Here is an 18158-nt window from a genome sequence, read left to right on the forward strand (position 1 = left end):
ATTATACTGTCTGACTACTGACTATATCTGATACAATACATGTTATATTGTCTGACTGCTGACTATATCTGATACAATACATGTTGTTATACTGTCGGACTACTGACTATATCTGATACAATACATGTTATACTGTCTGACTACTGACTATATCTGATACAATACATGTTATACTGTCTGACTACTGACTATATCTGATACAATACATGTTATATTGTCTGACTGCTGACTATATCTGATACAATACATGTTGTTATACTGTCGGACTACTGACTATATCTGATACAATACATGTTGTTATACTGTCTGTCTACTGACTATATCTGATACAATAGATGTTATACTGTCTGACTACTGACTATATCTGATACAATACATGTTATTATACTGTCTTACTACTGACTATATCTGATACAATACATGTTGTTATACTGTCTGACTAATGACTATATCTGATACAATACATATTGTTATACTGTCTGACTAATGACTATATCTGATACAATACATATTGTTATACTGTCTGACTACTGACTATATCTGATACAATACATATTGTTATACTGTCTTACTACTGACTATATCTGATACAATACATGTTGTTATACTGTCTTACTACTGACTATATCTGATAGAATACATATTGTTATATTATCTATCAACAAGCTGTCGAGTTTTGAGATTCGCTTACACATTTTTGAATATAATTTCTGACATCATCAAAGCCAATTATTTCCCACCCAAACATTGATATGTCACAAGGTCTATGAAACAGACTTACAATTGTAATTCTTTTATTCACAATTGATAAAGAAAATTCAAGCAAAAGAACACATTGGTGAGTTAGGATTGGTAGTGTCGTTTAAATCTTGAATACATAAGTGTTACATTATGTATTGCATGGTACAAATACACGAAGATGATAGAATATTATGTAGGCTTTTCAACAAAACACTGTCTGGAAAATTTAAGACTGAGTCATATTGGCATCTTGTATTTACATTAAAAGTTCAGGAACATTGTCCGAATCTCGAGTTAAATACAGGTTTTCTGAAACGTTATAAGAGTCCAAACAGTGATGTTAAACCTAACAGTACGGACTAAGAAATGCCAATGAAAGTCGTTAAATAATGTATTATTAATACATTTTATTCTGTACAATGTTACATGATTGTCATCACTATCAAACTATTAAGAATTTTCTGCAAGCTCTTCATTCCTTGCACTTTGTGAATTTTAAGAAGGCCATTTGATATTTTAGAGCAGTAACATCTCACTGGTTTACTAAACTAACTTCTATATAATTAAACACTTGTGCTAACCTCGGGCTTGACTTACAAACTGCATTGTATTGCCTCATTCTTTCAAACACGCACAACATGAATCCAAGACTCTTTTCGTTTCGTTTTTCACTTGAGACTTATATTACTGGGTTTATTTAGCTAACAGAGTTAGCACCCAACTGACGAATTAATTGACCCTAATCATTATACGATTTGGTTTTATAACTGAATAGTCCTAGTTAGACCGATATATTATCTATATTTAGAGATAGTGGGTTACATTTTAGTTCTGATCTATGCAGGTAGATTTTTCTAAACAGTTCTTACTTTATCATGTTTTATAGCGCTTTTCATGATCGGGTTATATAGAATAATTTGAACTTTTGTAGTAAGTGTAACTCTAAAGCATAAAACAAAACGCTCTGGTTTGCACTGTATAGAAATGACAAAAAAGAACAAACAACTAAACTGAATTTGCGTTATAAAAATTATATATGTATTATCAGAAGACGTATAATTATGTAAACACTAAACTTACATATGTATTATCAGAAGACTATAATTATGTAAACACTAAACTTACCTTAGTCTCATTGTCGTTTTTCTCTATAGTAAGAATCTCCTACGTTTCCTTAACATTAATAATATCCGATCTTGTACAAATAACATTTATATAAAAGCTGATACTTTAACCGTTAGAAGAAATTAAACCATTTCGTCATGACCGAAACCATTTGTCTCAGAACGACTCGAGCATCTAGAGTTCAACACAGTCCAAATCGTTTTGAGTTACAAGAAGGACTTGCTGAAAAAACAACAAAAAACTTGAACTGGTCATTAAAGAATGTATATATCTGTTTGTGTGTTCCACTTGATCACCATGGAAATCGTTTCTGACAAAAGTTGTGGCGTTACAATCACAATGGCTCAACTAAGCCTTTGGCTGTTATTATACAGCTAAATAATAGGGTTGAATAAACGCTATGAAGAACCCCCTTTATCGTTGGAATACGTGAACGAGAGCAGAAGAATCACAAAACTATCCTACCACCAGGGGGTGCTTCGCATTGATGAGTTAAAAATAACAAATAAAAAAAAATTATTTAGTATTTCATAGTGTCTCACAAAACATGCAATACAATATGTGGTGTTTAATCTTTTAAAAATTACAGTTAGCTATACAGACTGATTTAATTAGAAACAAAACAAAAACTTCTATATGTTTGAAGATAGTTGATAGAGTCCAACCTATTGGTGATATAACTGTTAAGGTAAGTAGCCTATAAGGCCACGTGTCTCTAATTATTTGCTGATTAATTTTCTTAAGTCTGTGACCTGATGACCCTGCTATTTCGAGTCTTATGCTTCTTAAGACCAGAAATTTTCGCAATAAAATTATGGAGTTACAATGCTAAAAATCCGAGATTCGATTTCTCACGATAAACAAAGTGCAAATATCCCATCGCTCTGAAAAAAACAAACAATAACGAACTTTCAGCTAAACAGTTCAATCTAAGGTAATTTGCTGATTGAATATGGACAACTCAAAAATCTTTGTTATTTGTCTAACCCTTATTTTTGTAACATTAAAGAAAAATGATCAAATCCTGGCGGTAAATGGATTTATCTTTCGCCCAACTAGACTTACTTAAAAGAGTTTCTGAGCAGTGATTAGGAACAAACGAATTGGCGAACTAGGTGAAGTAAAATCAAGAGACATGTTACACTAGGTATGTTTCTGTACTAAAGATAAACACTTAACAACTGAAATTGTGTGTAATTGGTTCCTTGTAGCATCAACAGCTGAGAAATAAAAATAAAATCTTAATGGGAGTTTCTCCCTAAGTGGCACATTATGCAATACATAGGCTAAACAGCCAGGTCATAGACCCGATAGATTCAGGCGTGGCGATCTATCCCTAACTTATGGCAATCAATTAAGGGGAGGGCAACCATCCAGTGTCATCTACAGCCTACAGTGAATAAAAAAATTGTCTGTCACAATTATAACGCACCCACAGCTATTAATGCGGAAAGTGTTCAGGAAAATATTGCGGCTCAAACCTTGGACTTTCCGATCCGTACCTATTCTTAAGAGTATATAGGTCACAATTCGTAATAAATTGTAACGACGTAGGTACTTATTGATAAATAATGAACTATATTTTCATTAATTGTTTATACAATTTACATGATTTTGTATAAAAGCAAACATTTGTGGGGTACTCAGATTCTTCCTTAGTAGGTTGAAGGGGGAATATTTATAATCGTCTTCATTTCCATATCATCTGTACTGATGGTTAAATATATCCGCCTCTCGAGTAATGATTTACTACAATTCAGTTACAAGGCACCATACGTTATACGGTGTTTTTACTATACGTTATACGGTGTTTTTACTATACATTATACGGTGTTTTTATTCGTAGCCTCAAGGCTACTGACTATCTAAAAACAAAACTCCATGGAGATCATTTCAGTTTTACATTTGGCTAACTCGTTTACTTATGAACGTAAAGTATAGAGAACAGCTAGATTTAAGAAATATTACTTTATTATATATTAGTGTCGATTTATTGTTTCACTTTTTGAGATAACAAATAGGAACCAGATATGGATATGTCACACTGTATAGGGTAAAGATATTTAAATGAAAAAGAACCTAACCGTGATCCCGATAGATGCTCCAGAGAGAAGAGAGTGAGAGAGTTAGTTGCAAAACAGCTCACAATACCGTTCGCTCACCTACTTATATAGCGCCATATTTGAATAAGAATGGAAAATAAACTGCATTTAGAATTGATATATTCCCTCATTGGCTTGTTTTGAAGAAGCTAACAATGATTGGTTGTAGGTTCTTCTTGTCATATTCCTTGATGTAAATCTAAAAATATTTGTTCAGAGTCCATTTATTTGTTTTGAAGCGTATAGCATGTCACAATGTGTAAAATAAAACAATGTGAGATTGAGTCCATATGTCATTAATAACAAGTTAAGCGGACAAACATATAAACATCATGTGAAAAGTTGCGAATAAGTAATCCCTCTACAATATACTGAATGTGGTTAAGTAATCACTCTACAATATACTAAATGTGGTTAAGTAATCACTCTACAATATACTGAATGTGGTTAAGTAATCACTCTACAATATACTGAATGTGGTTAAGTAATCACTCTACAATATACTGAATGTGGTAAAGTAATCACTCTGCAATATACTGAATGTGGTTAAGTAATCACTCCACACTATACTGAATGTGGTTAAGTAATCACTCTGCAATATACTGAATGTGGTTAAGTAATCACTCTACAATATACTGAATATGGTTAAGTAATCACTCTGCAATATACTGAATGTGGTTAAGTAATCACTCTACACTATACTAAATGTGGTTAAGTAATCACTCTACAATATACTGAATGTGGTTAAGTAATCACTCTACAATATACTGAATGTGGTTAAGTAATCACTCTACAATATACTGAATATGGTTAAGTAATCACTCTGCAATATACTGAATGTGGTTAAGTAATCACTCTACACTATACTAAATGTGGTTAAGTAATCACTCTACAATATACTGAATGTGGTTAAGTAATCACTCTACAATATACTAAATGTGTTTAAGTATTCACTCTACAATATACTGAATGTGGTTAAGTAATCACTCTACACTAAACTGAATGTAGTTAAGTAATCACTCTACAATATACTGAATGTGGTTAAGTAATCACTCTGCAATATACTGAATGGGGTTAAGTAATCACTCTACAATATACTGAATGTGGTTAAGTAATCAGTCTACACTATACTGAATGTGGTTAAGTAATCACTCTACACTATACTGAATGTGGTTAAATAATCACTCTACAATATACTGAATGTGGTTAAGTAATCACTCTACAATATACTGAATGTGGTTAAGTAATCACTCTGCAATATACTGAATGTGGTTAAGTAATCACTCTGCAATATACTGAATGTGGTTAAGTAATCACTTTACAATATACAGAATGTGGTTAAGTAATCAGTCTACACTATACTGAATGTGGTTAAGTAATCACTCTATAATATACTGAATGTGGTTAAGTAATCACTCTACACTATACTGAATGTGGTTAAATAATCACTCTACAATATACTGAATGGGGTTAAGTAATCACTCTACACTCTACTGAATGTGGTTAAGTAATCACTCTACACTATACTGAATGTGGTTAAGTAATCACTCTGCAATATACTGAATGTGGTTAAGTAATCACTCAACAATATACTGAATGTGGTTAAGTAATCAGTCTACACTATACTGAATGTGGTTAAGTAATCACTCTATAATATACTGAATGTGGTTAAGTAATCACTCTACACTATACTGAATGTGGTTAAATAATCACTCTACAATATACTGAATGGGGTTAAGTAATCACTCTACACTCTACTGAATGTGGTTAAGTAATCACTCTACACTATACTGAATGTGGTTAAGTAATCACTCTACAATATACTGAATGTGGTTAAGTAATCACTTTACAATATACTGAATGTGGTTAAGTAATCACCCTGCAATATACTGAATGTGGTTAAGTAATCACTCTACAATATACTGAATGTGGTTAAGTAATCACTCTACAATATACTGAATGTGGTTAAGTAATCACTCTGCAATATACTGAATGTGGTTAAGTAATCACTCTACAATATACTGAATGTGGTTAAGTAATCATTCTACACTATACTGAATGTGGTTAAGTAATCACTCTGCAATATACTGAATGTGGTTAAGTAATCACTCTGCAATATACTGAATGTGGTTAAGTAATCACTCTGCAATATACTGAATGTGGTTAAGTAATCACTTTACAATATACAGAATGTGGTTAAGTAATCAGTCTACACTATACTGAATGTGGTTAAGTAATCACTCTATAATATACTGAATGTGGTTAAGTAATCACTCTACAATATACTGAATGTGGTTAAGTAATCAGTCTACACTATACTGAATGCGGTTAAGTAATCACTCTATAATATACTGAATGTGGTTAAGTAATCACTCTACACTATACTGAATGTGGTTAAATAATCACTCTACAATATACTGAATGTGGTTAAGTAATCACTCTACAATATACTGAATGTGGTTAAGTAATCACTCTGCAATATACTGAATGTGGTTAAGTAATCACTCTACAATATACTGAATGTGGTTAAGTAATCACTCTGCAATATACTGAATGTGGTTAAGTAATCACTCTACAATATACTGAATGTGGTTAAGTAATCACTCTACAATATACTGAATGTGGTTAAGTAATCATTCTACACTATACTGAATGTGGTTAAGTAATCACTTTACAATATACAGAATGTGGTTAAGTAATCAGTCTACACTATACTGAATGTGGTTAAGTAATCACTCTATAATATACTGAATGTGGTTAAGTAATCACTCTACAATATACTGAATGTGGTTAAGTAATCAGTCTACACTATACTGAATGTGGTTAAGTAATCACTCTATAATATACTGAATGTGGTTAAGTAATCACTCTACATTATACTGAATGTGGTTAAGTAATCACTCTACACTATACTGAATGTGGTTAAGTAATCACTCTACAATATACTGAATGTGGTTAAGTAATCACTCTACAATATACTGAATGTAGTTAAGTAATCACTCTAGAATATGCTGAATATGGCTTTGCTTAACCAGTTTTTTGTTTTTGCTTTGCGTGAGTTCAGTAACAACAACTCTGCCCTTAACCTCCTTATTTCGATTTACAATAGCATTATCTGTATTGGTTTGTTTTAAATTTCGCTCAAGACTATCCGAGAGCTATCTGCGCTAGCCGTCCCTAATTTAGTTGTATGAGACTTTTGGGAAAGCTTCTCTTTTACCAACGAATAGTAGGATTGATCGTAACTTTATAACGCCCCACGGCTAAGAGGGCAATCAGATTAAGAGTCGAGTGCCTTACCCATGCCGGATAATTATCAGTATATTTAACCTTGTAGATGGATCATTGGTGAAAGTGATAGTGCTTAAATTCTCAGTTCGATCTTTACGGTGCATAATTATGCTTAGGAATAACAAAATTGTAACTACATATAAGAACAGTTAACTGTCCAGGAAGGTGGGATAGAAACGTGTAAGACGATAGAAGAATATATAATCGAGAAAATCATGTATTGAATACTCATTGAAAATAAGTCGACTCAAAATATTCGTCTGTTAAATTATGCAGTCTAGTTAGAACAAAATATTAAAGTTTATTTCTCTTAAAAAGAAATAAATAAAGTTAATATTATTATTACTGGAACATTATTATAAATATTTTCACAAGAATAAAATACATTCACACACGCCGAAAAACAACAGTTATTTGATCTTAAAGACATATTAAAATATTTATTTTTAACTTTCTTTAGATTATTCACATCTTGAGAATTTCCTTGATCTTTGAACGTCTTATTACTAATTCGACATCACTCCTACATCCGCAATGGAAAGAATATATATATTTTTTTAAATATATACATAACGCTGACAGTAAACAATTACAGATAAGAAAAGACACTTGGCGAAAATAAACTCCAATAACCTACTTCGGGTTTTTTGGACGATGGCTGATGGACTCTTCTGTTGGATGGGTTTCTTTCTTCGAACATACTTGTAAGTCGTTTAGGCTTTTTTCGCCCTTTTCCATGATAGAAACAACGTTACAACTTTGATGTGTAATTTCAGCCATTTTTGATTTAGTTATAGAAAACTTAGTTAATTTTTGTCCTTTGTCAGAAGATACACTGTTAGAAAATTCACCGTTAGAGGGAGACGATGAATTATCATCCTCTTTTTCTTTATAAATAAGAGATTTTTGGCCACTGTTTGTAGAAGACATCCGAACTGCTTTGTTGTTATCGTAGATAGAAACAATATCATTCGTTGCAGGTGTCACTGGTATTTTTACGTCATACGTTTTTCTTATTCAACGTACGGGAGAGGATATTTCGAAGCAATCAAACCAAACTTTTAAATCTTCTTTAGAACTTACTAAGATATCTTTGTCCTCATTTTCCGCACACTGAAGATTAGAGGTTGTCTATAAGTTCGGCATAGCTTCAGAAACAGTGGTGTTGTTAGTTTGGTTAACAGGGTCACACAACCTTTTCGGCCTGCCTTTGTTAATCACTGACGTGTCTCTGACATCGTGACTACAACAACCTAGGCCTAAAAGAGGCGATATTCTGGTTTTGGTCATTCGTAGTGTTGTCTGTTGTTACTAAACATGATGTCCGGGATCTGTACAAGAAAATTAACATTATGTAAAAAACAAAAAGTATTTTCTTTATTGCCGCCTACAGACTGGTGAAAAGTTCTTTATTTATAAGAGATCACAATGGACAGCGTAATCATCGAGTGAAGTGATATGGAACGTCGCGAAGTAAGAAGCTACAATAACCATTTGTTATTTATGTAAGTACATTTTTCATTCTAACTCAGACAGTGGAAACTGTTTATCTACAACAACTCGTGCATAAAGCATGAAACTCGTGCCAACTAACGTCAGACACATCTGTATTTAGAGCAGTTTTCTAGTATAACTGAACATTTCTGATAATGACCGTTTAACATCTTTGAGTAGGCTAAATTTTCTAATTTTTAAAATAACATACATCTAAAAAATGCATAATGTACCGGTTAAGTAAAAGAACGAACCGTGTAAAATATATTTCAATCAACACTTTAAAAACCTTTTCCCGTCAGTTTTCAATAAATAAAAATACATACGATCGTTAACCATTTCTAACCAGTTGTTTTCAAAATGTCAATTGATTTGAAACCCTACCAAATTTTTACGTAATTAAATTACCATTAAAATACATGGTTATCAACCCACAAAAATTTTATTAGGTCATAATTAATATTAAATAACCTACGTGAAAAAAAACCACATAGCGAAAACTGACTATGGAACCAGGATATGAACCCGGGTCTCACGTTCCAGGTAAGGTTGTTAATAGCTATATTTATTTATAACCAAATAATACTTTTATAAACTATTGTTAAGATCAGTGAAAATTTTCAGTTCGGATAGCGTTTTTACCTGGATAACAGAATTGTTAAGAATCCAGATAACGTTTTTAGTGGTTATTTACCACTTGATCCCTACATAAAACATCAACACGTGATTTCTTTCTGTTTTTGTCATATTGGTAGTGACAGACTATAAATACTGAAAGATTGAAATCACAGGTTCTGTGGTGGCGTACAGGGGATTCCTGTTGTATTAGACAGACAGACAAAAGGTAACCTTCATAAATAATTATGAATTCAAACATGCAAGGTACACTTGTTTTCTTACACAAATAAAATATCTCGGTTATTTATCTCCATGTGAGGTGAAGAAACTATGATAATCTACCTCAATTCAGTTCAATAAACCTCAGCCGAAATTTTCGCTTTCATAATCTACCTAAAGTATCGAAAATCCAAAGACGATTTTTTGTTTTGGTAATCTACCTTAATTAGGGATTAAACTTCAAACAAAATTCTAACATTTCTAAACCAATCAGTGCTAACTTGTATAACACAAAACAAATCTCAACTAGACTTCTCAGTGTAGTGATATATCAAAAGTACGGAACAAGTTTCTGACGAATTGTTTACATTGATGACCTATCTACACAAGAGAACAGTACAGGTTCTGATATCATAATTTACCTAAACTACAGAACAAACCTCAGCTGCATTTCTTAATGTGATACTCAGCTCAATTAATGAACAATTTTAACCAGAATTCCTTATATTGATAATATACATCAATTAATGAACAAATATCTTATTTTTATTATCTAACTAAAGACAAAACTGAATTTCCTAATATGATCGTATACCTAATTTACAGAAAAAAAAAAAACCAGCTGCATCTCCAATATAGTATCTACCTAAACTACATAACAAACCCCAGGTGTGTTTCTTAATGTGATACCTACCAAACTACAGAACAAACCACAGTTGTATTTCTTAATGTTGTATCTATCTAAATTACAGAACAAATCTTGGCAGTATTTCCTAATGTGATATCTACCAAACCACAGAACAACCTCAGTTCCAGGTTGTTATGTGATATCTACCAAACCACAGAACATACCTTAGTTCCAGGTTGTTATGTGATATCTACCAAACCACAGAACATACCTCAGTTCCAGGTTGTTATGTGATATCTACCAAACCACAGAACATACCTCAGTTCCAGGTTGTTATGTGATATCTACCAAACCACAGAACATACCTCAGTTCCAGGTTGTTATGTGATATCTACCAAACCACAGAACATACCTCAGTTCCAGGTTGTTATGTGATATCTACCAAACCACAGAACATACCACAGTTCCAGGTTGTTATGTGATATCTACCAAACCACAGAACATACCACAGTTCCAGGTTGTTATGTGATATCTACCAAATCACAGAACATACCACAGTTCCAGGTTGTTATGTGATATCTATCAAAGCAAAAACCAAATACTCATATTATATTTCTAGGCTTAATTAAAATGTATAAAATTAAAACTATACAGTCGTACCTCCGTAAGTTTCGGTGACTCAATTCTCAGCGAGCACGTTCCAGTTCAGATCCAGTTTGTGTAGTCTTGTCCCTCGTGCAAGTTGTAGAGCACGTGCAGGTGATGATGTGATTACGTGTTTACATAAAGTGTTGATTCCTGTTCCTGCTGAGCATTCTGGGCAAAAATACCTGTTTTGTGAATATGATGTGTTTTTATCGAGCATGCGTAAAGAGATGCTTCATGTTATTCGGCACGATGTGTTAATGACAGCGGGTATTGACAGGTCAATTGTACTGCGTTATTAAATAACATACAAATATAGACTGATCGTGGAATAGACTTGTAAGGTAAGCTCTTTACCTTGAAATGGTTAATTAGGTCATCATTACGCGAGGGCGATAACATAAACATGAATAAGGAAATTTTCCGAGGAATTAGAAAGTCTATGACATCGAGTCGATCATTTGCCTTGTCACAATAGCTAGAAAAACGACCACTGAAACAACAAGGTTACGTTATACTTACGGTGCGATAAGGAATATTTCATAGTTTACGCGATTACGCAATCTTCAGCTATCACTACAAGGAAAACATAAATATTTCGTGGAACATAAACTACGTGAAACAGCTGAACTAAGGTTATTATTTGTTTGCTATCAAAACTCTCTGTAACAATTTAGTTCCAGTGTCGAAATGTTAAATATTAGTGTTTATTTATTGTATTTTGTGAATTTTAGCTCCATTAGATGGCAGCACACTCTGGAAAGTTAAATATGTTTCATTATGGCGTACTCTTGATTTTTTAGCTAAGACGTTAAACTATATATGACATTTATATACAAAGAAAAAAAGAAGAAATGAGAAACTCGTACTTGTGCCTCAAGTTACACTACGTACCGGAAGGTCAGGTCACCGATACAAATGAACTTGAATTAAAGATAACTTTTAACAATAAAAAGGTTTGAGAATTTTTTACATCTCTACGTTTATTCGTACGTACTTTGGAAGCTCAAAGTGAATCTCTACTCGCATTTTATTAAAGATAATATATATTCTCATTTACAAAGATTACGTCAAGTGTTCCCATGCTTTTAAACAGGTTTTAGGTTAAAATAGGCCCTTCCAAGCACATACACACGGGAGGAAATAAATGTCCGTACCTTTCAATGTCTTCAATATCCATGTCTGATACCGTGACAGTCTTTAACTATTCTCTTCTACTTTGCTCTATATTGCACACTGCAGATCTGTTGTTTGAGAAGAAGGGAGTGGATGGGGGTTGTTTTGGACTCGAGTAGAACAAAGAACTCGCCACCCACAAATCCTTCGCACAGCTATGCCATGTTTCGTAAAAGTTTAGTTTAAGCGTATCAACGAGATCTCTGTTTACGACGCGTTTCACGAGCACAATCTGCCTGAAACGAGTTCAGGAATACTTAATAACAACCTTATGAACTGAATCAGAGAGAACCTTAATAACTGACTAACAGCTTCATTAACTGAACCGGAGAGAACCTTAGTAGCTCACTAACAGTTTCATGAACTGATCTGGAGAGAACCTTAGTAACTGACTAACAGTTTCATGAACTGATCTGGAGAGAACACTTCTGATCCAACAATATAGCTTGTTTGACGACAAAACACAAAGGAAGAGGAATGAAATGTTTTTAAAATGTGTTCAGGTTGTCTACTTATACGACTTCCAACTACCTCTGAACTTTTCAACTTAGACAGTTCCTTAACGTGATCACGTTTCAACCTTCAAGTTTAGAAAGTTTTGTACTTGGTTATTGTTATACAAGAACCTAAGTGTTTACAATAGTAAAAATATTCTTTAACTGTCCAAATTTTTCAACTATGATATGTAATCGACTGTGTCTCACCTTAAATTAATAACTATCGAGATTCAATGTCAGAGATATAGGACACACTTATTAATCCTACAAATTAACTGTTCTCTCGACACACCCAAGCAGAAGTACATTCGACTGGAACTATGGTATTAAGTCGGGTTTTCTTTTAATATCCAATTGTATGGTTTGTACCAGACCATGTTTTATGATGAAGTTATCAAGTCACGTTAAACAAAAGTCAATGAAGAAATACATCACAAAAACGCCGAAAACACTGTTTCATAAACTACGAGCATGTAAAACATTGTTTCATAAACTACGAGTGTAAAACATTGTTTCATGAACTACGAGTGTAAAACATTGTTTCATGAACTACGAGTGTAAAACATTGTTTCATAAACTACCAGTGTAAAACATTGTTTCATAAACTACGAGTGTAAAACATTGTTTCATAAACTACGAGTGTAAAACATTGTTTCATGAACAACGAGTGTAAAACATTGTTTCATAAACTACGAGCCTGTAAAACAATGTTTCATAAACTACGAGTGTAAAATATTGTTTCATAAACTACGAGTGTAAAACATTGTTTCATGAACTACGAGTGTAAAACATTGTTTCATGAACTACGAGTGTAAAACATTGTTTCATAAACTACCAGTGTAAAACATTGTTTCATAAACTACGAGTGTAAAACATTGTTTCATAAACTACGAGTGTAAAACATTGTTTCATGAACAACGAGTGTAAAACATTGTTTCATAAACTACGAGCCTGTAAAACAATGTTTCATAAACTACGAGTGTAAAATATTGTTTCATAAACTACGAGTGTAAAACATTGTTTCATGAACTACGAGTGTAAAACATTGTTTCATGAACTACGAGTGTAAAACATTGTTTCATAAACTACGTGTAAAATATTGTTTCGTAAACTACGAGTGTAAAACATTGTTTCGTAAACTACGAGTGTAAAACATTGTTTCATGAACTACGAGTGTAAAACATTGTTTCATAAACTACGAGCCTGTAAAACAATGTTTCATGTACCATGAAAGTGTAAAACAATGTTTCATAAACTACGAGTGTAAAACATTGTTTCATAAACTACGAGTGTAAAACATTGTTTCATGAACTACGAGTATAAAACATTGTTTCATAAACTACGAGTGTAAAACATTGTTTCATAAACTACGAGTGTAAAACATTGTTTCATGAACAACGAGTGTAAAACATTGTTTCATAAACTACGAGTGTAAAACATTGTTTCATAAACTACGAGTGTAAAACATTGTTTCATAAACTACGAGTGTAAAACATTGTTTCATGAACTACGAGTGTAAAACATTGTTTCATAAACTACGTGTAAAACATTGTTTCATAAACTACGTGTAAAACATTGTTTCATAAACTACGTGTAAAACATTGTTTCATAAACTACGTGTAAAATATTGTTTCATAAACTACGAGTGTAAAATATTGTTTCATGAACTACGAGTGTAAAACATTGTTTCATAAACTACGTGTAAAACATTGTTTCATAAACTACGTGTAAAATATTGTTTCATAAACTACGAGTGTAAAACATTGTTTCATGAACTACGAGTGTAAAACATTGTTTCATAAACTACGAGTGTAAAACATTGTTTCATAAACTACGAGTGTAAAACATTGTTTCATGAACTACGAGTGTAAAACATTGTTTCATAGACTACGCGTATGAAACATTGTTTCATAAACTACGAGCCTGTAAAACATTGTTTCATGAACTACGAGCATGTAAAACAATGTTTCATGTACCATGAAAGTGTAAAACAATGTTTCATGTACTACTATGAACCTGTAAAAAAATGTTTCATATATTTTGAGTTGAGCCTGTAAAACATTGTTTCATGTACTACTAGCCTGTATAACAATGTTTTATGTACTACTGGCCTATAAAACAATGTTTTATGTACCGCTAGCCTGTAAAATAACGTTTATGTAATCTGAACCTGCAAAACGATGTTTTATGTACTACTAGCCTGTAAAACAATGTTTAATGTACCACTAGCCTGTAAAATAATGTTTATGTAATTTGAACCTGTAAAACACTGTTTTATTTACTACTGGCCTATAAAACAATGTTTTATGTACTACAACCTGTAAAATAGTTTTGTGTGCTACTAGCCTATAAAACAATGTAACACATTATTGGTTTTTCAGATAGTCGTGTAACGACACAAAATTGTTATTTGAAAAATATATTTCAGTAATTTATAAGACGTGTAAAACTGATAGGCGAAAAATATTACTGTAATACGAGTATATGCGTGTTGATCTTTGTGGACTACTATAATACGATTACATGCGTGTTGATCTTTGTGGACTACTATAATACGATTACATGCGTGTTGATCTTTGTGGACTACTATAATACGATTACATGCGTGTTGATCTTTGTGGACTACTATAATACGATTACATGCGTGTTGATTTTGTGGACTACTATAATACGATTACATGCGTGTTGATCTTTGTGGACTACTGTAATACGATTACATGCGTGTTGATCTTTGTGGACTACTATAATACGATTACATGCGTGTTGATCTTTGTGGACTACTATAATACGATTACATGCGTGTTGATCTTTGTGGACTACTGTAATACGATTACATGCGTGTTGATCTTTGTGGACTACTATAATACGATTACATGCGTGTTGATCTTTGTGGACTACTATAATACGATTACATGCGTGTTGATCTTTGTGGACTACTATAATACGATTACATGCGTGTTGATCTTTGTGGACTACTATAATACGATTACATGCGTGTTGATCTTTGTGGACTACTGTAATACGATTACATGCGTGTTGATCTTTGTGGACTACTATAATACGATTACATGCGTGTTGATCTTTGTGGACTACTATAATACGATTACATGCGTGTTGATCTTTGTGGACTACTATAATACGATTACATGCGTGTTGATCTTTGTGGACTACTATAATACGATTACATGCGTGTTGATCTTTGTGGACTACTGTAATACGATTACATGCGTGTTGATCTTTGTGGACTACTATAATACGATTACATGCGTGTTGATCTTTGTGGACTACTATAATACGATTACATGCGTGTTGATCTTTGTGGACTACTGTAATACGATTACATGCGTGTTGATCTTTGTGGACTACTGTAATACGATTACATGCGTGTTGATCTTTGTGGACTACTGTAATACGATTACATGCGTGTTGATCTTTGTGGACTACTGTAATACGATTACATGCGTGTTGATCTTTGTGGACTACTGTAATACGATTACATGCGTGTTGATCTTTGTGGACTACTGTAATACGATTACATGCGTGTTGATCTTTGTGGACTACTGTAATACGATTACATGCGTGTTGATCTTTGTGGACTACTGTAATACGATTACATGCGTGTTGATCTTTGTGGACTACTGTAATACGATTACATGCGTGTTGATCTTTGTGGACTACTGTAATACGATTACATGCGTGTTGATCTTTGTGGACTACTGTAATACGATTACATGCGTGTTGATCTTTGTGGACTACTGTAATACTATTACATGCGTGTTGAACTTTGTGGACTACTATAATACGATTTTTAAAGTTTATTTACTGCTACGATACTTGAAAAACATCGTTTTTAATATTTATGTGTTGGTAATACTTTATTAAAATGTGACCTTGGCGTCAGAACAATGTGAGATAGTCACTTTGTGACTGGTGTCGGGTTGGCAATAAGATAGGAAGACGTGAAACTCAGCTCAACATGTTTCTATATAAGATGTTAGATCCAATTCAGCATGTTTCTATATAAGACGTTAGATCCAATTCAGCATGTTTCTATATAAGACGTTAGATCCAGTTCAGCATGTTTCTATATAAGATGTTAGATCCAGTTCAGCATGTTTCTATATAAGATGTTAGATCCAGTTCAGCATGTTTCTATATAAGACGTTAGATTTAATTCAGCATGTTTATATATAAGATGTTAGATTTAATTCAGCATGTTTCTATATAAGACGTTAGATCCAGTTCAGCATGTTTCTATATAAGACGTTAGATCCAGTTCAGCATGTTTCTATATAAGATGTTAGATCCAGTTCAGCATGTTTCTATATAAGACGTTAGATTTAATTCAGCATGTTTCTACATAAGACGTTTGATCCAGTTCAGCATGTTTTTATATAAGATGTTAGATCCAGTTCAGCATGTTTTTATATAAGATGTTAGATCCAGTTCAGCATGTTTCTATATAAGTCGTTAGATCCAGTTCAACATGTTTCTATATAAGACGTTAGATCCAGTTCAGCATGTTTCTATATGAGACGTTAGATTCTATATAAGACGTTAGATCCAATTCAGCATGTTTCTATATAAGACGTTAGATTTAATTCAGCATGTTTCTATATAAGATGTTAGATTTAATTCAGCATGTTTCTATATAAGACGTTAGATCCAGTTCAGCATGTTTCTATATAAGACGTTAGATCCAGTTCAGCATGTTTCTATATAAAATGTTAGATTTAATTCAGCATGTTTCTATATAAGACGTTAGATCCAGTTCAGCATGTTTCTACATAAGACGTTAGATCCAGTTCAGCATGTTTTTATATAAGATGCTAGATCCAGTTCAGCATGTTTCTATATAAGTCGTTAGATCCAGTTCAACATGTTTCTATATAAGATATTAGATCCAGTTCAGCATGTTTCTACATAATACGTTAGATCCAGTTCAGCATGTTTCTACATAATACGTTAGATCCAATTCAACATGTTTCTATATAAGATGTTAGATCCAATTCAACATGTTTCTATATAAGATGTTAGATCCAGCTCAGCATGTTTCTATATAAGACGTTAGATCCAGTTCAGTATGTTTCTGTATAAGACGTTAGATCCAGTTCAGCATGTTTCTATATAAGATGTTAGATCCAGTTCAGCATGTTTCTATATAAGATGTTAGATCCAGTTCAGCATGTTTCTATATAAGACGTTAGATCCAGTTCAGTATGTTTCTGTATAAGACGTTAGATCCAGTTCAGCATGTTTCTATATAAGATGTTAGATCCAGTTTAGTATGTTTCTATATAAGATGTTAGATCCAGTTTAGTATGTTTCTATATAAGACGTTAGATCCAGCTCAGCATGTTTCTATATAAGATGTTAGATCCAGTTCAGCATGTTTCTACATAATACGTTAGATCCCGTTCAACATGTTTCTATATAAGACGTTAGATCCAATTCAACATGTTTCTATATAAGATGTTAGATCCAGTTCAGCATGTTTCTACATAATACGTTAGATCCAGTTCAGCATGTTTCTACATAATACGTTAGATCCAATTCAACATGTTTCTATATAAGATGTTAGATCCAATTCAACATGTTTCTATATAAGATGTTAGATCCAGC

General features: G+C 32.8%; 1 protein-coding gene across 7 annotated transcripts in view; it reads right to left on the reverse strand.

Annotated features, from left to right (window-relative positions):
• The window catches only part of LOC143230260 (proton channel OtopLc-like), a 43598-nt gene that overhangs the window by 16607 nt on the left and 8833 nt on the right, over positions 1-18158 (reverse strand). The window contains exons 1-3 of one of the 7 annotated variants that reach the window (XM_076463496.1): positions 12021-12491; positions 10879-11048; positions 7897-8590 (exon numbers count right to left, since the gene is read on the reverse strand). The exons of 1 other annotated variant lie outside the window; for it this stretch is intronic. In XM_076463496.1, coding sequence (XP_076319611.1) covers positions 7897-8189 — 293 coding nt within the window. In that variant the 5' untranslated portion in view covers positions 8190-8590; positions 10879-11048; positions 12021-12491. Of the gene's footprint in view, positions 1-1866; positions 2330-7896; positions 8591-10878; positions 11620-12020; positions 12492-18158 lie in introns of those variants that run through there. 5 more of the 7 variants (XM_076463497.1, XM_076463495.1, XM_076463498.1 and 2 more) reach the window with 5 other exon arrangements.

This window comes from Tachypleus tridentatus, chromosome 10, assembly GCF_004210375.1.
Source record: "Tachypleus tridentatus isolate NWPU-2018 chromosome 10, ASM421037v1, whole genome shotgun sequence".
Classification (NCBI taxonomy): domain Eukaryota; kingdom Metazoa; phylum Arthropoda; class Merostomata; order Xiphosura; family Limulidae; genus Tachypleus; species Tachypleus tridentatus.